Source organism: Stegodyphus dumicola, chromosome X1, assembly GCF_044657685.1.
Source record: "Stegodyphus dumicola isolate Sdum_Otavi_A_Nest chromosome X1, ASM4465768v1".
NCBI lineage: Eukaryota > Metazoa > Arthropoda > Arachnida > Araneae > Eresidae > Stegodyphus > Stegodyphus dumicola.
In genome coordinates, this window is record NC_140780.1 from 61,858,329 (window position 1) to 61,883,508 (window position 25,180).

The window sequence follows — 25,180 nt, forward strand, 5'->3', positions numbered from 1 at the left end:
ACCTATAGGAAAATTTTAAAACAGTGGTTAATAATTGTCAGGGAGTATAGAATAAATCAAGCCATGAAATAATACCAGATACTTTTTATTTCTTTTAAATTTTTTCAAATATTTTTTTAGGTATTCAGATATATTTTCCGATTTTTCAGATATGCATTTTCCTATTTAGTTGCGCAAATAAAACATTAAGATCACTGATTTGGTATCGCTATTATGCTGTATGGTTTAATTCATAAGCTTTTCTTAAAACTGAAAATTTTTCTCCTTTTTTCTTCCCATTTATTACTTGTATTATCATTCCCGTACTCAGTGACGCAATTTTATGTCTTTTAAACACAGGGTTAAGCAATGCGTCGTAATAAGGTTGCCCATCTTTGCTTTTTAAAATTATAGTTTCGAGAATGATTTGATTATTTTAGTTAACACTTCGTTTCGACTATAAAAAAGGCAATAAAATATTTCATGGTTTATTCGTTTCCTGCTTTATTTTTAATCTAACGTAGCATCTGTGATACATCAAATCAATAAAGTAAATTCGATTTTAAATTACGCAGGTTTAAAATTTAAGGAAAAAATTGCAGACGGATATTTGACGAGAGCATGTTCGAATTCCTTTAGTTCTGATTAGAATGTAAATGCTGATTAAATACTATTTTACTACTATTTACAAAGAAAAACTAGAAAATACTAGTGTTTTTTTGTTAACTCTTTGTTTCAGGCATAATACAATGATCAGTGTAGAGAAAACTCAAATTGCTCAGCTAATCGTGGCTATTATAATTAGCGGTAGTTATGCAGTTTATGTGTACGATAATTAACTGTGAGGTTTATTTAGGATTTTTAACAGCGTAATTATTGTACATAGTAATAATTACGTACATAGTACCCCTTCCTCTCATTCTGAAGGTTCCTTTATCAAAATACTCGTTATAAGATGTTATGATACAAATTTTAAAACAAAAGTATAGCCGGAAAAAAAAAGAGAAAAAAAGTTTTATTTTTGAATAGATATATTATTTTTCTGTTATTTCTGAAGTGCAGATTGCGAAGATATCTCTAATAGAATAAAGCTGAAATTTACTATGTCGAAACTTTCAAATATAAGCTGCAGTTTTTGAGATATTAAATCATATAAAAATCATTACAATTAAAATATGAGATCTGATTTTTTTTATATCTACATTTACAGTTTTATATCTTAAATCTGAAATTCATTTTTCTTCTAGATGTCAATGAATGCTCAGATTCGAACCTAAATGATTGTGCTGTTGATGCTATATGTTTAAATGTTTTCGGTACATTCTTGTGTAGATGTAAGACAGGATACGTCGACCCTTTCATTCATAACGAGCGTCAGAGGGGCAGGAGATGTTCTGGTAAGTACCAGAGAAGTGATGGTCGTAGATTAACAATGTGAGGTACATCAGTTATAAAATTTAGAAAAAATGTAAAGATAATATTCTATAAGGCAAAGATAATTTTATTATTTCTAAATTTTGACTAAAAAAAGAGAAGTCTATTAGTTAAAATTACTAAATATTGATTCTCAATAGGTCGGGTTGGCCTACAAGTTTTGCTGATTTTTCCCATGTATGACTTAATAAAAGTTTGTTTCTAATACAGAAATTCCTCCATAAAGAGGGAATTTTTCTTAAGGCGTAAAGGAATTGCGTTGACATAAACAACTAGCCTTGAATTTAGTTTTAAACTTATTTATGTAGTAGCAAGTAAACTAAAATGATAAAGATCACCGCAGGAAAATGCAAATTTCAATTTTATGATTGTACTGACAGTATTTGTTTGAAAATCAAATAAAACTAAATTATGAGAATGAAGAGATGTAGAACAAAGTATTTTATAGATGAATATTAAACAATTTCTTCTTATTTATAATTTAATAAATTTCATGTTTAATTAAGTTACGCAGATAAAATTTCATGTATAAATTACAATTAGTATTTTTATTTGTTTAGTGATCTTAATATTTTTTATTTATTTAGTGAACTTGATATGTTTTTTTATATTTGAACATCGTAATAATCATATTTCATGTCAAATGGATTTTGTGGTTGACAGATATCTTAATTCTTGTATATAGAGAGTAAAAGATTTCTAACCTAAAAGAGATTTATCGTATTTTTCAGCTTGTTCACCAGAGTACTGCTCTTTTCACGGCCAGTGTTTTGTTGAAAAAGAACAAAAACATTGCAAGTATGAACTGAGAACATTTTTTATTTATAATGACTTATTAATTTATATCATAATTTCTCATTAAATTACAATTAAGAATGGCATTTCTTGTATTTTTTATCAGATAAAGAAAGTTCGCTTAACCTTAGAAAGTATTTTTACATTTCTTAACTGATATTTGTAAAACCAAGGCATGCTCGAATTGTAATCCGATAAAGTATCTATAGAAATAAGCTTTCATTGTTTAGCAATGCTATTACCAGTGTTTATCGCATAGAAAGCATAAATACCAAAATTCCTATTTTGTTGTCTGATTTGTAAAGTTAAATCTATTCGAATCTTGAAACTACTTGTTTAACCTCTTTGTGTTTTGTATAACTTACTGCCTTCGAGCTAAACTCAAGCTCTAAAACTCACGTAACATAAAGAAGAGGTAAAACTTAACTAAAAATTTATTAACGCTACTCCTTGTAGAGTTAATTATTAACGCTGTAAAATTTAACATAACTTCTTCCTTGTTCTCTAGACACCTCAAGGACACAGATGCCGAAATATGAACATTATTAGACTTTTAAGTACGTATCCGCTAATAGATAGATTTTAAACTAATATTAGCCATAACAAGAACTCTATTTTCTCAAAATAAATTAAATAAACATAGTAAGATTATGTCATTTCTCTCGCCCACCAACGGCCGAGTAATAAAAGCGTTGAATATACTTGCACTTTATTATTAAAGGTTCATATCTCGGTGAATGGATTGTTGGAAGTTCTTCTGGTTTTCCTCATGCGGAACGAGAATATGAGCCAGTTTCTCTTCGAAAATCCTTCACGAAAGCATCCTATCCCTTGGGCAAATAGCCCTTAAGTGCTTTCTTCATAATGCAAATACATATCAGTATGCTCTCTCCTCGAGGAATTTTTGTCTTACAACATGCAGCATAATTACAATCAAGTACTGTCTGTTAAGCCTTTCGGTGTCATGCAATTCTTTTTTTTTTTTTTTTTTTTTTTTTTTTTTTTTTTTTTTTTATGTGTGGAGGGTTTCTTTATTCTTGAGAATAAAATATTGTTTTTTTTTTTCTTGAATACAGTTGTAATATTTTTATAACCACATCTCTGATAAAATGAAATACTATAAAAGATAAAATAAAATTATCTCACTTCCATTGATGTAAGTCAGTATTTACCCTTCAGGGAAAAGACAATTCTAGTAGTCATACTTTCGAATATCCGGAAGGACTTACGGTCTCATTTAGTTAGGGTATTTGTAATTCTGCTAAAGTCTTACTTGACTGAAGTCTCTTTGTAGTCAGGTGCATTGTCATGCTACCAACATTTCTCATTGCCATTCTTATTGACCAAGAAACGATAAGGTAAACTTGTCAAGGATATCAAGGCAAACTTCTTGGTTAACATTTGAATTTCCCGCAAGTATATTTTAAAATTATTTAATTGATATCACTCTGTGGCCAAGCGCATCTTCATGCTGGCTCAACGGTTCTTATCGCCGTAGTATTGTCCCAAAGGTTGATACAGTATAACTGTCAAAGATGTCAAGGTTAAAGCTGTTTTCACCGTTATCAGTGGATTTAGTCCATACTCCATAAAAAAAAAAGCCCCATACAACAATAATGTCATCTCCAAAATTGTGACGGGAATTCATGTACTTCAATAAGTAATGCTGCTCTGATTACCGCTATACTCGTTATAAAACTTCATGGAATGAAATTCTCTTGGAATAATACTTCTGTATATACAGGCTCCAGTTATATACTTCTACTTTAATTTTTACTTACTAATGTGTTATTTAGATATCACGGCTTTCGTTAGACCTCCATGTCTCTTACCCTTCATTTGTTTTCGTCTGTCGATAAGTTTTATTAAAACATGCCGTTCTTTTTCCAGCAGTTTAATTGTGCTTTTCTACAAGTAACGTCTTTCGTTTTCGTGCGTGAAACGCACAATATGAAATCATGCAGTACATTTTCGATTAATCCCCCAAATGTGAAGTGAAGCAGGAAAGCCAGATGCATAATTTTTTTTTCCCTTTAAACATTTATACTTTTCCACAGTGCATTGCTCAAAGTAACGGTGAATAGAATAGTGTGTGTTGATTTTTAAAAGCAATCCAGTGATTTTCATCCCCTATAATGTACTAAGATAATTACTTTAATGCCGTTTCTCATATATTTAAAATTTATATTCATAATGAAGAAGAATTATTGCGCTACAAATCATTTTTTGTTATAGTCACTACGACATAAGCAAGAACTGAAACTGCAAAATAATTCAAATGCAGTTCTCCTTAATGGAAATCATGAAATCAAATGAAAGCGAATGCTTATAAAATAACCAGATGCCATATTTTACTAATTATTGTAGCTTTTGAGATAAAAAGTGCAATTAACATTTATTTCCCCCCATTTTTTAGATGCCAAGGCAATTACATCGGATCCCGATGCGAAATAGATGGAGAAGGTATGTAATTTTTTCACCTAAAGTTACATAAATGAGTTCCACTGAGGGAAATGACTGGAGTTTGCGAAATTTAATTAGGAAAGATATTATCGTTTTCGTGAAAACTTTTATTTGCAGCTATGATACAACATCCAAAGTTTCTAACAAATACTCAGCAAAGGCATTTGTCATGTAAACGTAGCGGAATTTGACATGTAAACGACCCCGTGTTCCTGGGTGTAAAATAGCTATGTAAAGGCACATTTTCATTTCTCACACAATCTATCGCTAAACATAGTTCTTAAGACACTCTCAGAGACACCCTTTATTTCAGTTATCAGAGTAGTGAATCTGCATCACATATTCGTTTCTATTACTTGAGGCATAAGTGAGGCTACTAATCCTTAGCTGATGAAGATCACTCTGGCTATTAAAAGTACTAGTTCGAGCAATTCAACTAATCTCTGCCTCCCTAATCATTCATTAGCTATGAACAACTTTGTGTTGCATTTCAAGATTTCAACGCTTTGATCAAAAGCGCTAAGTTCTTGACAATGCATGTTCAGATATCGACAGACGAGTGTAAGTTCCGGGTTTTAACTTTACGACGAATGGATTAATCCAGGCTTCTCGTTAAAGCTTATCTGACTCGGTCAACAACAACTTCCTCGGAAACGGTAGGTCTAGCAGCACTCTTACATTTTCTGTATTCTTAAAATGCTGGTACCAATGTTTAATGCGGTATTAGGAGGATATCATCTGTACTCTAAGAGAAAATACCATGCGACATTTATTACCAGATTCGTTTTCATGAATCCACAGAACACTGTTGTTTTCTACAGTCCGGTAGCCATTGCAGAAATGAGGTTCCCTACATCACCACTTTCATAACAACTGTGTTTGTACGAGATCAGCACAACCTCTTGCAGTTATACAGTTTGACACAAACCCACTATAAGTTATATATCAATATGTTAGGGAATTTATTTTATTTACCAATCAAATTCGCTCAGTAATTTATGTCCATATTTATTTTTATTTCTTTATTCATTTATATTTCCAAATCTTGAGTATCTCTTGTCTTTCAGTTCTTGGAGTAGCTTTGGGAGCATCTTTAGCTGCCATCATTATCATTCTACTAACGCTTGCCTGTCTTTGCATTTGGAAGTAAGTTGAATATTTCAAAATAAGGCTTTTTTTTCTTTTGAAAATTATAAGTAGAATGACTTTTACAGGTTACTTATAAGCTACTTAATGCAACAGACCTCTGAATTTTTCATTTTTTTTAAACTCTTATTACAAACTGCAAATTTTGATTTCAGCTTAAAGGACAAAAAATTACAATGGAAAATATGTTTCAGTTTCCCAAAATGTTAAATTTTTGTTTAGTTTTAAAAACTAAACAGAAACTTGATAAATTTTGAAATGCTTGTCTTCCAGTAATTTACAGTACACTTTTCCCTTATCTTATTGTAAAGCTAATTAATAATAAACTTTTTCTTTATTTAATTCTAATTCTAATTAAGTTTTTAAACTTTTCTTTTCCTTGTTTTGTGATGTTTCGGAAGTTTAAGAGTTTTATAAATGAGTTTTAAACTAAACTTGCGTTTTCAGTATTTTCTATTAGGACAGACTGAAAAGATTCCGAAGTATTTCATCAATTATCAAACAACTAAAAGCAGGAAAAAAGTACAAAACTGTCGATTATGATATCACATCTGTAATCACAGGTTACATGCAATGTTATATGTAATAATTATGATATGGATAGGAAATTTTCGAGTTAAGTTTATTTAATTCAAACCAGAATGGGCGTTTGTAGATGCTGAACTAGCATAGTGGAGTATTTTTGAAATCAGGGGATAAATACTGGAAATCAGGGGATAAAATGAGTTAAGTCATTTAAAAGATGTGGCTGATCTTGTCATTTACTTGTAGCTAATAAGTTGCATATCTTTGTATTTGTATCCATATCTTGCACAAAGTTAACTGAAAATAGTAACTGAATTGCCTACTTTTCAAAATTTGACACAAAGTTTAAAATGAGAAAATAATAAATTAACGAAGTAAATAAAATAATCATTATGTTTATAGGTGTGCTGCTAATAATTCAAATATATATAAAATGCACAGAAAATTTTTAAAAAATTCTTGAAGATCTATAGCAGCGGTTCTCAACCTTTTGACTAACGCGTACCATCTATACAAAAATTGAAAACTTGTAGTACCACCACTACAAAGTACTACTACCACCACCACTACTCTTGAACAAAGCTCAGATTGCATAAATTTACGTGTGTTAGAGAAAAAAACTCCATCAGGATGTTGGGGTTTTAATTTTTTAATTAGTAGTTAAAATATTTTACTTATTTGCGTACTACATATTTTTCTCTTGTGTACCACCGGTTGAAAACCTCTGATCTATAGTATTTCAACTATATCTAGCAAGAATGTCAAACTTTATCATAACATTTAGATAGTTCGATCAAACTTAATTACATCATTTTGGATGTCTGAAGAAATTGAATTACATCCTCAAAAATGCTTTGTTTCTCTATCCAGATCTTAATATAAAATCCATTTTCAAAAGCATTGTATCCAAATGAATAGGACCAAAGTAGTTTCCACAAATGAAGGTTAGTTTAATTGATTTAGTATGAAAATGGTACATGGTACAGCATCTGATTGTGTAAAAAATAGTGCAGATACACGAGATCGCGCTATGAATACCTTCGACTGGCTGCTATGCTACCCAGACCATAGAATACGTCTGGAAATACCTAACCACTTCAATCAAATGCGTATGGGATACCTAAGATAGATGCTCGAAAGTCCTCGGACTCGAAAGGTTGGAACTCAAAAATCCACTATGGAAAACAAGTATGAAATCATCTGCATTCGGAAGCAAAAGTGGATTAATGTTCCATGAAAGTATGGATTACTTGGGGCTAAGTATAACACGACATAGCAATAACTAAGTTCTGGCTGGGTATATTCCATATTGACATGTCTAACCTCTTGATTACTGTTAAATGTTGTACAATTATTGTCCAACAAGATCGTCTGGAAATACGCAATTTTTGTAAAAGCATCCATTAAGATGTAAGTTATTAATGATTTACAATGGTTTTTTTATGATTACTCAGACATTAGTATACTGGCATTGCATTTATTTCCACTTCTAGCTACATTATCAGGACACGTATTTCTTTTAATCTGTTTGGCGAACATGACGTGTCCTGATTAGACAGTGAGTTTGGTTACAAACTATGTCTTATGGAGTGTAGAATAGATTACAAGATGAGAAGGGTCAAATTACCCTTTATTTTCCACGGTATTACAAGCGCTCCCGCACTTCGGGATACAAAGACCAACCACTTGTGATCTGAACGTAAAAGTATAAAAACTACTAATTAACTAAAAATACAAGTTAACTTTGAGTGCTTTACACAAATGACTAACACTGTCCTTTTAAATTACTACGTATGTAGGACGCAAACTGCGGAAAACCACAATACGTCTGTAGCTTTCAAGAGGACTAAAACCTCTGGCCTTAAAGGCAGCCAGCAACTGATTGAAGCTCGAGCGAAGTATAGCCGTAAGAAAACTCCCCGTCTGCTGCTCTTGGCAAAAAGTCACAACTTAAATACTTCAGCGTTAGCAAGTATAATTTGTATAAACAAGTTAACGCATTTATTCTGGCCGGAAGTAGAAAATAAGAAAGGGCGGTACAGTTTTAAAATAAAGTAAAAGTTAGTAAAACTTAAGATCCTTACACAGTCATAATAAGTTTTCCGTATATAGGTAAAAATGTAACATTTTGACTTAGAGATCTGGTAATCTTAGACATTACACTAAGATTTCGGCCAAAGGTGTATTATGTAAATTATTTGGTTTTAAGTATTTTCTCGTTTATTTATTTATTTGTTACTTCAAGTCAAATGATAAATATGTTTTTCTTATTTACATCAATACTATTACGATCTAGAAGCCAAAGATTTAATTAAAAGAGAAACATTGAGTGTGGAATTTAAAATTAGAGGAAAGAACTTGGATTGGTACAGGTTTCTGACAATTTTTTTTCAAACATTTTTTACTCCCGAAGAGCAGGGATCTGTACCTGATAAAACTTATGAAATAGATAGAGTTTTATTCAAACTCTGCGCCAATCTAAGGTTGCTTTGTCGCCTAATGTAAAGCCAGTGACTATTCACACGAGATACTCCTTTTGTGTTTTTCCACAACCATCTTATGAAAGCAGTTGCTTGAACAAACAATTTCAGTTAGAAGCAGCATATACAATAAATTTATTTTAAGTAATGTATAAAAACAACTATGCACAAAAGCGATTCTTGTAAGAATATATTTTTATTTTTAAATCACATATATAGCTCTTCCATTTTATTTTATTCTTATTGCATGATTAAAATAATTTTACAGTAACTTTAATTTGCTTGTATTACTTTACCAAACAGCCGTAAATGGAAACAACAACAACAAAAAGCCGAAGTTCTTTCAGCAAGATCTTACAACAGCAATCAGACATTCAGCTATATGAGCAACATCATGAATGCAAATGCAAACGCATACCAGTTGACTATGGAAGACAGAATGAGGTGGGCACACATATCTGACGTTGCAAAGAATGTGTCGGTGGTATGTAACTCATAATTTTTTCACATATTTATTAAAGTTTATTTTCTCTTTGGCTACCAATATAACTTCGTGTATATACTATATATATGTGATGTATCAGCTTTAGTCGTAGCTTAAATAATCAGACGATAAGTTTAAAAAACAGGATCCATTTATTATTATTCAGGAGAAAAAGCAGTTACAAAAATAAGATATCCGGAGTAAATAAAAAGAATTACTAATAACTTTTTATATGTAGTTTACTGCATCGTGACATTTAAGAAAAAGCTCCCGATATTCCTTTTGCGAGTCCTTTTATAGCCTCTGGAAAGGCGGAGCTTCCAAGAAATGACGTCAGCCTCTTCAGCCAATCCAGTTCGCTTTAAATATCTCCAGAACATTCTAAAACTGTACGTGTAGAAAAGGCGGGAAAAAGAACTTGACTACGGGGCTGTGGATTTAATTCCACGTACTTTCAAATAAGAGAACGTCGCCATTAAAAATGAAAAGAACATACAGTTAGAATTTTAAGTGTATTCTTGACTATGGAATTTTATTATTACATATATATATATATATATATATATATATATATATATATGTGTGTGTGTGTGTGTGTGTGCGTGTGTAACAGAAATAAAGAATATGTAAAAGATTAAATTAGCAGCGTAGATTAATTTCCCTTCTCTTTTCTAAAAATAGAATCCCTTTCTCTTTTCTAAAATAATTTCTCTCTGCACTTTAAAAATTTGCCAAAAGGGGCGCGAAAAAAGATTGTTTAGATTCTAGTAATGCCATACGAGTTTCGATACCTAGATACAAAAGAACAGGTTGAAGGCAATTCTAACGTTTTTTGATGAATTTGTCATAAATGCTGACCAAGTTTCTCAATTTGTCTTTCCTCGTGCTACTTTGTTTGCTACTGACGTTATTATTACGCTGCTCATCAACATTAAAGGATATTCACAGAAATAAAACTTAACTGACTAAAAAATAATTGGTAACGATTTTCGCAAAAGCATTAACATAAATTAACATATTTATAGTTCAACCATCTCAAACGCAACTCAAAAAGGGGCGTTATTACTTGCTGCGACTTGAAAGGTCACGTGACGACCTTTAGAAAGAGATATGCTCGAGAAAAAGAAAATGCCCATTCTTCCACCCTATTTTGAGAATAATTCGGTCCTAATGGCGCATGCGTGTTTGCGCTCATGGTCGCGGATGAGGCGGTCGAACTATACCAGGTGATTCATCTCAAAATATTGACTTAAATGTCAAATTTTTGCAAATTAAAAATGATGGAAAAAATATCTTTCTTGTTTCGCAACAAGTATCCCTTTAATATGGTCCGTGATTGAGATTATTTAAAATTATATAACTTAATATATTAAAACCTTAATTGAAAGTTAAATAAATTTACTTGAATCAGTGTTAAATATATTTAAAATCTGATTGCTTAAAAAATTATTCATAATTTTTGTCTGTGGGATATGCACTGATAAGACTAGATAAAGCAAGCTTCAGGTTTTCACATTCTTATCGGCTTCAGATTTATCAGAATAAATCTGAAGCCGATAAGAATCTGTTAAGACTCATATCTAGGTAACTTTGATTGCTTTCGGAAATTCTGGTTAAGTTACTTAAAATGCGATAAAGGTTCTATCCTTATCTGAGTAATGTCTTGAGTAAATAAATGTTCTAATACTCTACAGTAAGTCATGATTATTTCGTATTTAGTTCTTAATAATATGTTAAGAAAATGGGTCTAAGATCAGTATTCTGTACTAAGACAGCAATATAGCAAAATCTGAATATAACATTTACTCTTATTAATTAAATTACAATCCTCGAAAATGCGTAAAGTTCATATCATATGCACTTGCACCTGTAATTATGAAAATCTTTAACATATTTTGCACGAAATGTTGTACTGAAAAGCTGCTATATCTCATTAAACCGGTATTACAAATTAATATTAGGTAATATGATGAGGATTTTATGAAGAAATTTCTGTATTCGGAATATATGAAAGTTAAAATACTCGAAAATATAATGTACATTGGTGTAAATATCTCTTACTCTTTTTTATTGGTTCTGTAAATATATGTATATCGGTAATGGTTATGTTGTGCAAAAGTATGTATATCTTTAAAAAGATTTTGTTCATAAAAAATGATTCGGAAAATATATTAATGAAAACTGACATTCCTGAATGAAAATCGTGTCCTATTTTAGATAAAAGGAATATTCTGAGTCTATGTGCTTAGAACAGAATGTTATTATTAACATAATTCAAAAATCTTCGTAAAGCAGTATATGGTCTCTAAATAGAGTAAAGATTGTCAGGTGTATTTCCTAATGATTTTGAAAAACTTGTGAAATAAGCACTAAAAGTTGGAAATCTCGAAGGATGCTTACAAATAAGTAATGCATGATAACCTCTTCTTATCGCAAAATATTATACCTTAAGGTATATTTAGACACACATATTCAGTCTGTGAATTCTATATTCTGGAGTAAGAAATAATGAAATATTGAATTTTTTTAATTCATGAAAACTGAAGTATGAGAAGTTATGAAATAAATTGCAGTGAAGTCGGTTAGTAAATTAGGTTGATACTGAACTACCGAATAAAAGGATATATGTTAGAATTAAAAGTAAAAGCCATTAAAAAAGTTAAAATGATAATATGGTAGAACTAAAAGTAAAGTGTTAAAGTTTAAAAGAGATGCTGTTGAGTAAAACCATTCAACAGTAGTAACTTAACTCTGGTTCGGTATTGAAATGTTGGTTTTTTGAATTCCCTTGTTCATGGGACGATTGGGACGTAAATAGTCTCTAGTTTCTCTTGAAGGTTTTTTATGAGAGCAGATAGAGTTGAAATTATTTAGTGCAGGAAAACATAGTTTTGCAAAATTCGCATAGCCACTTCGCTTAAAATGTGAAAATAACTGTGAGTGGTGAAAATTAACAAAAAATGCTGAATTAAGAGGCAATAAATGTTAGAAGTAGTAAGACAAATTTGTGCATGCGTGCATGAAATAGTCAATATAGTTCTAAAATTACGTATGAAAGTTAAGATTTCGCTTTAAAAATTCAGAATATATCAAGCTGGCTAAAAAGTAATCGAGGTTCGAAACTAAGGATTGGTAGCACCAAAGAGCTTAAAAGCAGGTACTCAGATATAAATTTTATTAAAAATTAAAAGGAAATATATGAACAGGAGAGAAATTACAAAGGCTGAAAATGCGAATGAGTTAATAACGATAGAAAGTACTAGATTTAGTAATGGTAAGACTATTACAGAATGAGAAACTTTAAAGCATCTAAATTAAAACAGAACCATAAAATATGAAGTAAATAAGGACTGTTCAATGTATAACTTACGAATAACCATTAACAATCGTAAAATAAAATGTTTCATTTAAAAATCTCGGTATTTTTAAGAAATTTAAACATGTGAAGAAATCAGGTAAAATATAGTAAAATAGCAAAATAAGTAAAACCAAACGCTGAACTGAAACTGAACTGAACTGAACTGCGCAGCTGAACTGAAACAGGGGTAGCGTCATGGACCTAGGTCCATGACGCTACCCCTGTTATGTCGGAGCGCACTCCGTCTAACTTTATCTCTACATGGGTGATTCACAACTGCTAAACAAGCTGGACTGGATTCAGATTTGTCGAGTAATTCAGGTGATAAAAAGCTAACGCCGGAAAACGAACTTCTCAGAGTTGGGCGAGGAGATATTACAAAGTCTCATCTAAAGCCCTCTATCTGACATTCAGGAGCTCTGTTTTTATACACACGTATCCCATTTATATATTGGTGAGAGCAAAGCAGAATTGATAGCGAAGTTCAAATCATAATATAAATGAGTTAATTAAACTAAATACTTGACAGATATATTTGAACGTATACGCTGCATTAATAATGCAGAATCGACTTCTGGCAATCAATTAAACTTCGAAATTCTGTTGAGTATTCTTAGATTCTTAGATGCAGCAGCACTTTCTGTGGCGAAATGATACTCAAGGTTCTTTTAATCTAAGGCCTTTTTTTTTTCCAGCAACCAAATCCAGAGTTGCCGTATGTCTCATCAGTGCCACCAATAGATCAAAGTGGATTTCAAGCCCGTTGCCAATTACCGGGCGAAGATGAAGCATCGTGGTATGATTATCGCACCCGACCACGTTCACGGATGCTTTCTCATGCACCGGTAAGCATAATTGCCTGATTAAGTTTCTCAATGAAAAAATCACTTTGTGAATTTTTATTATATAAGAAAGAGATTCATCAAAGATTTTACGAAAGATTCTGAGCAATGTTTCAAGCTTTTACCGCGCTTCTTTTGTGAAACACGTATTTCTCAGATTTATTCAAAACCCATGCTTGCAATATATAGATCAGTTCTTATAATAGTTGCTCTTATATTATGTACTCGCATGGTCTCTTTCAAATTCAGAAATTTTTATTTTCATTTCAAATAAAATCCTTTATTATTTACGAAGAAAATATTTTGATATCGTTACTCAAAACTTGGGTGATAAATGTTTAACATCACTATGGAAACCTCCCGTAATTTTAATCTGGCTCAATGATATGAAGCAAATAAATTGCTTCAGAAAATGTTTATTCCTTTCTCCCGTTGTTCTAAAGATCTAGGGCATCTCCATTAAATTTCTGATTTTGGATTAGTTAATTATATTAAGCATGTATTTGTTGAAGGAATGCGCAATTCATATGTTTGTCAACTAAACGCAGTTAACTTGAGGTAAGGCAAATATTAAAGTCGCATTAAAGTTTCTTTCCTCATTAAGAGGTGATCTAAACTGCGAACACGAGAAAGAGTTAAAACGTAGAAACGTATTCATTATTAGCTGTAAGAAAGAAAAAAATATCGTTTGATAATACAAGCTCTATCAACTCTGCATCAGCGGAGTTGATAGAGCTGCATCAGCGGAGTTGATAGTTTTGCCACTTGTTACTATTGCAGTTATAGAGCAAACAATGAATAACTTGGCTCTTTCCTGTTATAAGTTCGTATACGTCTATATTAAGACGCACTTGAAGTACCTTATGCAACTTACACAGTTATCTGAAAAATTCTTCGGTGGGTTCTCCCTTTCTGCCTAGCCAAGAAAGAGAATTCGGACTCAAAAGTCAAATTCTCAAGATTTCTGATAATGCTCTTTTTGTTATTTGTTTCGCTAATGGAGTTGCATAGTTGCGAATGATTTTATGGAACGTAAGGCTTACTTTCAATGTAAACTTTTTTTTTTTTTTTTAAACGCAGTTTTTATAGATGCGCTTGCAAGCATTCAAATGTGAATTGTGCATGCCTAGCATTCCCGGGCACGAACTTATATAAAGCTTATACATCTTATTTGTCCAGGAAATTTCTGTTCTAAAGTTGCTTCTCTTCACATAGGAACACAGATGAGATTACAAAAGGTGCAAAACAAAATCGGAGTCTTCTTTGTTTTAAATACTAGTTTTGTTCCCGTAAGATACGTATATTATGCGTAATACTCTTTTCTGAAGCTGTTTCATTGTGTGTCTTCGACATGAAAAGCCATGGGTTGACACGGTAATAAATTAATTTAAAACTTTTCATCACACTGTAAAAGAAAGCAACCATAATCCATAAAATGTTGAAGCAGGTGACAGAGAGTTCATGATGCAGAAATCGCATTACTTAATGGATTTAATTTTTATTAAGAGAGGGGATAAGATATGGCTGATCCTGCCATAGCACCTATAAGAGGCTATAAATAGATTTTATTCTACTATTCAAATACAACTCCTGCCCCTTAAATTTTAAGTTCTCAAATGAGTTACCGCTGCTAGCTTAACTACGTTCTAAAAATAAACAGACATAAATATTTGAGTTAATCTTATGTTATTTTACGTCACTAGTTTTGAGGAGTAAAATGAGAACATCGCAAAACAGAATTACCAGTTGCCTTGACTTCGTGGTGAAACAAAATAGTCCTTAAACAGTCTTTTAAATTTACAAAGCTAAATACATCTAAAAGAGGCTATAACTATGAATCGGAAACTATAAGCTAGCTCACTTTTTAATTTATTAACCAAGTATGTTTCGAGATTCTAGTCTTCCGCGAGACAGCGGCTATTGTCTAAGTGACGGGCAGACAACCATTGTTAAACCGAACTCTCATACGGTTTTGATTACTTTCGTTAAATTTATCCTGAGCTTTTTGCCACTTATATCTTCATAAACTTTCTGGATTGAGCAATTCAGTGACGAGTGTGAGACATATAGGAAAGCTGCAAATTAAAGTGAACTTATTAGTAATACACAACTATAACAACACAACGTGATAGCCGAATTGCCCTCATCTGTGCGCATCGATGAAAATATCGCTTGTATGCTATATTGGGTGAAGCGTGATCAGTGACTAGCTGTTAGAATGATTGCTGAAGAGTTAAATTTAGGAAAAATGATTATTCAAGAAATTGGGAAAGAGAAAACTGTATTCAATGATCGTCCTAATCTTTTGACTGCTGAATAAAAACCTGAAAGAGGAGGAGCGCCATGTTGATTCGTTAAGCGTTTAAGAATGGCAAATTGTTAAGTGTATGAATTATATTTGACACTAAAGTTTCAGAGCAAAGGAATAAAGACCAAAGAAAAATCAGATCAATTAAACCTGAAAGCAGATCTAGAACCAAAACCCGATCATTATTCTTTTCGACATTTATGAAAATTTTCACCTTGAATTCGTTTCCAGAAAAATAATCTATAATTGCGTCTTACTATATGAGTACTCTGAGATGTTTACGAAATCCTCAGCAAGTATCCAAGAAGAAAGCGGATAAATTTTGCATTTCATTAATGCACCATTGCACACAACATTAGTTCTTTGTGAATTCCTAGCCATAACTTAATCACTGTGTCTAAACATCATTCATATTCCCTTGATCTGGTTACCTGTGACCTTTCTATTTCGAATCAAAATGGTGTTGCTCGAGCGGCATTTTGGAGACGTGGAAAACAACAGGAAGGAAGTAGCGAAGAGGTTGCAGGATCAATCAGAAAACAGACATTCAGTAGTGTAGTTAGTAGACATTCACTTTCTCGAAACATACCTTCCAACACCACATCATTTTTCTTCATTAAAGCATTATTTTGCTGTAAATGCATTAATAATAGAAGAGACAATATCGAAGCTGACATTGCTGATGTAATCTGAACACAGCCAAATTAAGTATTCATGTGTTTCGTCCATGAAATTTCCAGATGGACTATGTACACATCATTCATTCATTACGAAATGTTCTCAATGAAAATTCCCCGTCAGAGATATCAGTAATGTATTTCTTATAGAATTTGCGTCATTCACAAAATCTATGATATCTGACCCGATTTTTTCGAAGAGAAATTTGTCACCATAAGCCGTCACCATAACTTAGCAGTATTGAATTAAGGCAGACATGTGCACATATATGCTGCAACAGTTGCGTTTTACATTAAACGAAATGGATAAACGGATGCAATTTGTAGGTGTAACTGGATGGGTATCTTATCTAGCACTGTAACACGTTAATGCGTGGAGGCAGTACAAAAGTGAGTTTATAACCGTGGCGATGCAGTTTCTGTGGAGTTGGACTGAGGATTTTACTGAAATATGCTACAGTTTGACCTTTCTGCAGGAGAATAGCCCTTACCTCGTAATCGGAGGCATCTGCAGAAATTTCTAAATTTTCTTCGCGTTCAGGAAACTTTAACTCAGGTGCTTGCATTTAGGATTTAGTTTTCCAAACACCATATCGGCCTCGGCTGACCAAGTACAGCGGATTTTCTTTATCTTTTAATTGTAATAATGATTCGGCTATCTGAGCGAAGTCTTTAATGAAAGTTCTATAACTTGAACACATACCTAAGAATAATGATAGTTCCTTTGCAGTATTTGGCGGAGGGTAGCTTTTAATAGCTATTATTTTATAATTTTCTGTTCCTATTCCTTTATTGGATATTTTACATCCTAAGCACCGAAGTTCTGGAGCTGCGAACTTACATTTGGCAGCATATAGTTTTAGTTTATCTCCATTTAGAAGCGAAAATACTTCATGTAAGTCTTTAATATGTTCATCGATTGTTTCAGTCGTAGCTATAAATATTATATCCTATAAGTACATAAACGTATTCTTCCCAACGACTGGTCTTAAGATCGTATCTATTGCGTGCTAGAAAGTGGCGGTTGCTCTGCATAAGCTGAATGGCATTCTCAGAAAGGCGTAAACACCGGACTCCGTAATGAATGGGGTTTTCGGAACGTTTTTCACTCCAATTTACAAGTAACCAGATGTTAAATCCAACATTGTCTTGAATCGGGTTGATTTAATTTTCCGAATAATGTCTTCAATTATGGGGAGGGGATAGACAGTATACTTAGTTATACAGTTACTGCTTTATATAGGCAACAGCGAAACGCCGTGCTTTGTGGTTGGCTGGTAGGAGATAATTTATCTTTTTACACAACAACAACACAGATCTAGCATAAGGACTGCTTATTGGTGTTACAGTTTTATGCTTTATTATGTCTTGGATATGCTCCTCGATTATTTTCTCCTTTATTTCATAGTAGCGATAAGGTTTTGTCTTCACTGGGGCCACGGTACCGGTATCTTTACTATATATGTGTAGCCTGGACAATCATCAAGCAAATTTGAAAATTGGCTTACCAGATCTTGAAATTTTTCCTTTTCCTCCCTCCCCAAGTGATTCAGTTCAATCTCCGGTAGCTGCGTCTGTCTTTTCTCCAGCTGTAAAACAGAATCTGGAAAGTTAAATCAGTTCCTGCCTCCTTAAGAAAATCTATCCCTAAAATTACGGCAGTTTGAAGATTTTTCAAGATAAAAAAAAGATGACCTTAATTGTTTGTTCTTAACTTGTACATGTGATAATATTTTGCCTATGCTTGTGCACTGCTTGCCTTGGGCTGCAAAAACTTTTGCCCCCTTCGGAATTAAAGGGTCTACATTTTCTAATGTTTTTTTTTTTTTTTTTTTTTCCAATGGCAGATTGTGAACAATTACAAATGTAACCCAGTCCATTAATCTATACAAGGCAGATGTGGTGGTCTCTTTATTATGGTGGCACCTAATAGGTGGGCCGCCTTCGCCTTTCCTATGAAGGGACGGACAGTTACAACCACGCCTTCTCCGGGATTCGAACCCAGGCCTTTCGATATAGCAGTCAGCTTCCCTGACCTCCATACCGATTGGGCGGTACATTTTCTAATGTATTTTCGAAAAAAACCTCTTGGAAATAAAGGTACATTAAGCTCCGGTATCGATCAGTGCCTTTGCAGAGGCATTATTTAATAACACGTGGACAACTGGCAACGCAACATTTTTAACTATGACGGTATTTAATTAAATTTTTCAGGGATTTTCTTGATTCCGGGGTAACTGCACCCTATTATTTTCAGTACCCTTCCTAGTTTAAATTTTTCATATTACTTTCAGCTTTTTTTATTTTGTCCTTCCTTTTGGCCACCGCCATTTGTGGTTGAAATCTTCTCTCTTTTATCGAATCGTCTTTTTTTGGCCAAATTGTGGTCTTCGTTGAGGCACTGGCCTAAAACTTTACTTTGTCATGCGTGTTTTTTTTTTTTTTTTTTTTTTTTTCGGCACACGTTGATTTTGAAACTTTGTTGCTAACTGACATAGACTTTCCAAATTCATTGCATTGTGGAGCTCGAAATAATCCCAGATTTCAGACAGTAACATCGTGAAAAGAATTTGAGTAATTTCTTTATCCGGCCTGTTGCCGTACACTAGAGCAAAATTTTGAACTTTTGAAAAATAAAATCTGTGAATTCTTCAACTTTAAGCTGGAATTTGCTAAATAGCTGCGGCTCGAGCTTGGCCTTATCCTTCACAATGGGGAACTCTTTGACGAGAGCATTTTTAAAATTTTCAAATGTGTAGGTATAGCTCTCAGGCTCATCCAGCACAAACTTTCCAATTCACTTATACCATGTGGAAGCTTGGCTTCTAGGTGCAGCAGTTGCGATGGTAACTTTTTGTGCCTCTGGCACTGGATACAATAGAAAATGGAAATTTAATTGCTCGAGAAAATTTGTGGCTGAGATTTTCCCATCGAATATGACTGCAGGTTTTATGGTGTCGGTAATAAATCCAAATCCCTCCATGGGATTAACTATAGCCGTGGAGGTAAGAAAGGAAGGAGTGGCCAGCTCGACACTAAGAGTGAAGCACTGCTCCGAAGCTTCGGTCTCCAGATGGGGTGTTTTTTGCTTACATTCAGAAGCTCTCTTGACAGCGCTTCGATAGTATTTCAACACACGACAGTTCCATACAAATCGAAAAACGGGACATTTCCGCATAAAAGAAACATTCATTGTGTGATGGATAATAGCAATTTGTATAGTTTAGTGACATTTACGCAAAAATCACATCTTGGTTATTTTTCGATAACTAACAACAGAGATTTTGATTATGAGTTTGTTTTATAAAATTCTAAGCTGCTGAACTACAAAAATATATATTTTAGCAAAAATGTTATGCTTAAAGAATGAAAAATACCTTACGGTACTTTTAAAATTGTATACGTTTCTCGATACCCTTGACAGAGTATTCTCTACTTTTATTTTATGTTCCAAATGCCAAAATGTTTTAAATAAAATAATTTTTTTTATCATCCACATATTATTATGACATGAACTTTTTAAAAATTTTTGAGAAGAGGCGTTATAGTTGCTGATTTTAAACTTATCATTTTATTTTTATATAACTTAAAAATAATCACTTTTGGTTTACACGTTTGACTTAATTGGATTAATTAGAAAATAGAATTATCACCAATGCTGCAATCCTCGAGGAGGCCAAACTAAATATTGTGTTTCTTGTGACATGATTCTATTCAGAGTTTAGGCGCCACAAAAACGTCTCGTGGTCTTTGGAAGCATAAAAAAAGGAACATTTTAAAGACTTAGAAGTGAATTATCACTATGTTTTGCCTACAGAGATAGGAAAAAGGGTGTAAAGGACCCTTTTATTTGACTTAAAATAAAAGTTAAAAGAAGGAATCACTTTTGCTTACAAAATATAGCGAGCAATAATGGCTTAAATCAAAGATAAAAAATTGTACTAACTGTGTAACAGTAAGTAAGCTGCACAATTAAAGTAACGTTGTAGAGACATTGGGTATTTTTTGGAGCAGGAGAAGTGAAAAGTGAGCAAAGCCTTCGCTGGGAATCGAACCACGTACCTCTGGAATATGCGCTCAGCATGCTGACCACTACACTACGAAGCCATGCTAAGAAGGCAGGAGAAATACCTCATATACTCCCGCTTTTAAAGGGCGACTGGGGTTTAAGTCCTTTCTACCTCATTTGAGTATCGCGCTAGCTAGAAATTTAAATCCTGTCAGAAAAATGGAAATGAGGAGAATAGGAAAACGCAGTAACATAAAACTACTGGTTAAGGAAATGAACGAGACCTTACAAATTATTTGTGATTATGACTCATTTTCCCGTTATCAAACACACATACAAATTACTATGTTTACATTCAATTCATCAAATACCGCTCACTGATGAGAACTTTGGAACTACAGTAAACCTTACTTAACACGAACTTGCTTAACTCTTTGAGGGGCAGGAAAAGGCAATTAACTTTTTCAGTAAAACTCTGGTTTTATTTACTATATCAGGTATCACAATGAAATTATTTGCGACAACTACACATATTTTGTTCAGGAAGCTTGAAAAATTGACCACTTCTGGTGGTTAGTGTTAGTGACCATCGCCCACAGAACACATCCCTACAAAACAGTCTCTGTGGTACTCATGGAAACAATTTTTCTTTTTCAAACAGAGTGCAACTTTACAAGTGCTGCATTCCCACACTGTTCTTACAGGCATTTTCTTGGTGCTGCAGAGTGCAAATCATCATGATGTTGTCTTCGATAGCTGATGCTTGTTTTCTTGAAGACGCATTGCTGCATCAACAACTGGCTTATGTTTCTTGATTTTCTTGATTGCCATCTAGTGAGTTACAAGAAACGGTCAGTCTTGAAAACCCCTCACACGAGGGAGTAAGACGTTCAATAGAAAAGGTGGATACTGTAGGTAACTACTGCCTTTCAAAGAATTAAGGCGAATATTCGGTTAACATGAAGCAAATTTCGGTCCCGGCAGTGCTGTATATGATCTTACAGTACATAAATGGTTAATGTGTGAAAAAAAAAAACTATTCGAAAAATAAAATCTGAGTCTCCAGTTAAAAAGAACTCTTTTTTGGTCCTTTGCGATTCGTATCAACGAGGGTTTACTGTAGCATTTTTTTCAACTATAAAGTAACTTTGCATGACGTGACTTCACGTGACGTAAAGAATATTCCCGAAAACTCGTAGCAATTAGTAGATTACTGACACGCCCTTCGTAAGCTTTGAAATTCCATCACTTCCATTGTTATTATTCTGAATCATAATCTCCTTACGCAAGAAAAACTGAATTCAAACTAAAATTGCAAATATCATGCCACCGCTGCCTCAGCAGACGTAGAATATATATACTGAACTGCAAATAGAGTCCCATAGTAAGCGATTGTTAAAGCAGCATGCTAGGTAAAACTTGAGACTTTGCGATTTAGACGCCTTCAAAAGAGGGAAAATAATAGATTGTTCTACGCATTGCTCATTCATTTTCAGAAAAATTTCGAGAACTGGGATTCTCACGTTGTACAGTATCGAAAGTATGGTGAGACTACTTGGATAGCAGAAAAGAAAGAGTAACAGGGCAAACCTTGTAAGAGACAAGAAAGCTTGAATGATTGTGGTCTATGACGACTCAAACATATTGTAGAGCTAACGACAACAAGTCTTATCTCAGGTGACTTTCTAAGTGACAGTTAGAACATGAACTGTGCAGCGTTTGCTTCACCATATGGCTTCTTCACCGCTTGCTTCACCGCCTTTAGAAGCTGTAGATCCACAAGAGTACTTCTTATTGAACGCAACTGCTGTCAGCATCTTGGATGGGCCACAGAAATCCATGACTGGAAGCGACCATAATCGATGGAAGGATTGATGAGCGTCGATTCCAAATGCATCACTCTGGTAGGCTAAGAATATGGTCCCAGACCCATCAGCCATAAGCAATGGTAAATCAGAGGAAACAGCAAATGAAAAAATATAGTTTGTAGAGTCATTAGGATTTTTTTACGCAGGAGACATGAAAAATTAGCGAAGCCCTCGCTTGGTCTCGAAGATGAACCTCTCGAATACGCGCCAAGTGTGCTACCGTTACAACACGAAGGAAATGAGAAAAAATACCTTATATACTTCCCCTTTTAAAGGGCAGCTGGAGATTAGGTGACCTCAATGCCAAACCCTGGTGGTAACGAATTATTGTCCACCACCTTTTAGTTCGGGCGCCACTGTAGAATCATTAGTGGTGTTTTTTAATGCTAGAGACGTGAAAAATGAGCAATGCCCTCACTGGGACTCGAATCTGGACCTCTCGAATAAGCGCCGTGTGTGCTACCGTTACACCACGAAGAAGACTTATTGTCCTGTGAAATTATAAGTCTAAATTTATGGAGTCTAACTCTTTTTCGGAGAATAAAATGGAGACCCTACTGAAGACGAGATAGCGAATTCTCGCAATGTCTTGGAAAAAAAAAAACAGATGACTGCCGACGAAGGTTATAACAACCTTTTTATTTTAAAAAAATTGAACAGAACATGCACACACTCGGTGCTTACAACTAACCGCCACTTGTAGCTAAGTAACATAAACCCAAAATAGTATGTACAATCAGAACGAATTAAATATTAACTACACGAACTGTCTCCTACTTCAGTCTAAATCCGCTTTATCGGCTTCATACAGCAAAGCCGAGTCTAGAAATCAATATAAAGTAAATGGCTAGCATAAATATTCAGCTACAGAGCCACTTGAAGATACGCGGCACAACTCGTTCGCGTCGTAACCGTTCTAACTCTTCTACTTGCGAACTCTTCAATTCTGCTACTTAAATACTACTTCCGAATTTAATGAAATTTGCATTTTGGCAGGAAATTGAAATCAGAAGAGAAAGGAAAATTTCGTAAAATAAAAAGTAATTGATAAGTACAAAATAAAGTCCTTACAAATTATTTCCGTTATGTTGTTTGATGCACATACTACATATTATTATGCTTTTTATATCCGAAATATAGCAGATATGAAAAGAGTCAAATGTGAAATTTGTCTTACGCTAAATATTTCGTCTATCTGAATTATTATCGTCACAAGCATTTTAATACTTTATACCTTTTCCATCTTAAATAGATGATCCAATAATATTCATTATCACATTGTACACAAGTTCGCCAATTCAAACTATCTAAATCGTATCATAATTTAGCTAATTAATCTAATATGCAATTTCACCTTGAAATCGAAACTTTCGAATAGCAGGTCAGCTCGAATAATATCCGTTGTTCTGTAATATATATGGGAGGGAGGAGCATGAACATCATTTAAGTGCTTAAGGCCGTTAAAGCCGGTGCTACTCGTGAAAAGATTAAAAATGACAAATGTATGCTGTGTCTTATGAAGAGGAAGTTCAGGTCAGGTGGCCTTCTGCTTGATAAATTTGCCTCCAATTCCACAGCAAAGTTTTCGTACGGTTCTAACTTTAAACGGAAACCTCTTTTTAATCGGTCTTTCAAATTATTTAACTACATGTGTGATCTCTATAAAACTGTAATCTTACAATTAGCAGAAGTGAATGCAAGCCGTAAATATAGTAAATATACTACTGCTAAGTGAAGTAATAAACTTAAAACTGGAACGAATACATAGCAGTTTCTTTTTTGAATATAGAAGTTACTGGTTTGTTGGAAAAGATGTTTGTTACAATATTAAAATGAAATTTCAGTTTAAAAAATATGTGGCGTTCATTCAAGTGGGATTTTAAAATAAAAGTTGTTTTTTATCTGGAATCCACTTTAAACGTATTACTGTAATGCTAGATTAAAACATTTCGGTAGAAAATAACGTATAGCATTCAATTTGCATAAAACGATTCCGCGTTCACGTTGTTTAACATTTAGCGTTAGAAGTTCAAATAATTATTGTACTTCAATTAAGAAAATATTCAAATATTTATCATAATATGTTAAAATAATTTTGTACTTAAATTCTTCATTATTATCGAATAAACTTAACATGTTATTGTTTTTCAGGCTTCTTCAAGTGCCACGTACTATGAAATGGACAGTTCAGCTCGACTTCCATACTTAGGATCAAGTTATCATTCTTCCAAACGATTCCAAAATCCAGGTGCGATGCTGAGATACTGAAATACTCTCAGACTACTGCTAAAATATTTATACTTTAAAAGGGATTTTTTTTTTTTAAATTTATAGCGCTTACATAAATGCAGATTATTAAAGCTACTATTTTTACGCAACCTAAAAAAAAGCATGTACATATTTTTTTTCTGTTCTTACTTTTCCATTTATTGAACAGAAAAATTATGTAAAATTACAAATGTATCAGTGAAATTAAATGTTTTGCATAATTTCAGGTCATGATTTATTCTGTAAGTTCCCAAAGGAAATAAATTGGTTAAAATAGTTACGAGAAACGTTCTTTAAGAAATATAATGCGTATTTTGCTTAATAAGCACACTTTGCATAAAGTAACATGTTGAATGCAATATAACACGTTTTAAATATTTGATAGCTACTAATCAGAACATTTTTTTAAAATAGGAAGAGGAACGAGTATCTCGGAAATTTTTTATTCACGTTTCATACTCACGTTCATACTCACTACATTTCTTACATCACGATCCTCACTTTGAAACTGTTACTGAATAAACAGATGAATAGAATAAAGCTT

General features: G+C 33.2%; 1 protein-coding gene across 1 annotated transcript in view; it reads left to right on the top strand.

Annotated features, from left to right (window-relative positions):
- LOC118197406 (uncharacterized) overlaps positions 1–24,914 on the top strand; it is a 103,056-nt gene extending 78,142 nt beyond the window's left edge. Inside the window, exons 6-12 of the mRNA XM_035368914.2 lie at positions 1,227–1,376; positions 2,145–2,211; positions 4,625–4,671; positions 5,739–5,817; positions 9,126–9,306; positions 13,360–13,509; positions 24,520–24,914. Coding sequence (XP_035224805.2) covers positions 1,227–1,376; positions 2,145–2,211; positions 4,625–4,671; positions 5,739–5,817; positions 9,126–9,306; positions 13,360–13,509; positions 24,520–24,636 — 791 coding nt within the window. The 3' untranslated portion in view covers positions 24,637–24,914. The remainder of the gene's footprint in view (positions 1–1,226; positions 1,377–2,144; positions 2,212–4,624; positions 4,672–5,738; positions 5,818–9,125; positions 9,307–13,359; positions 13,510–24,519) is intronic.
- The last annotated feature ends 266 nt before the right edge of the window (positions 24,915–25,180 follow it).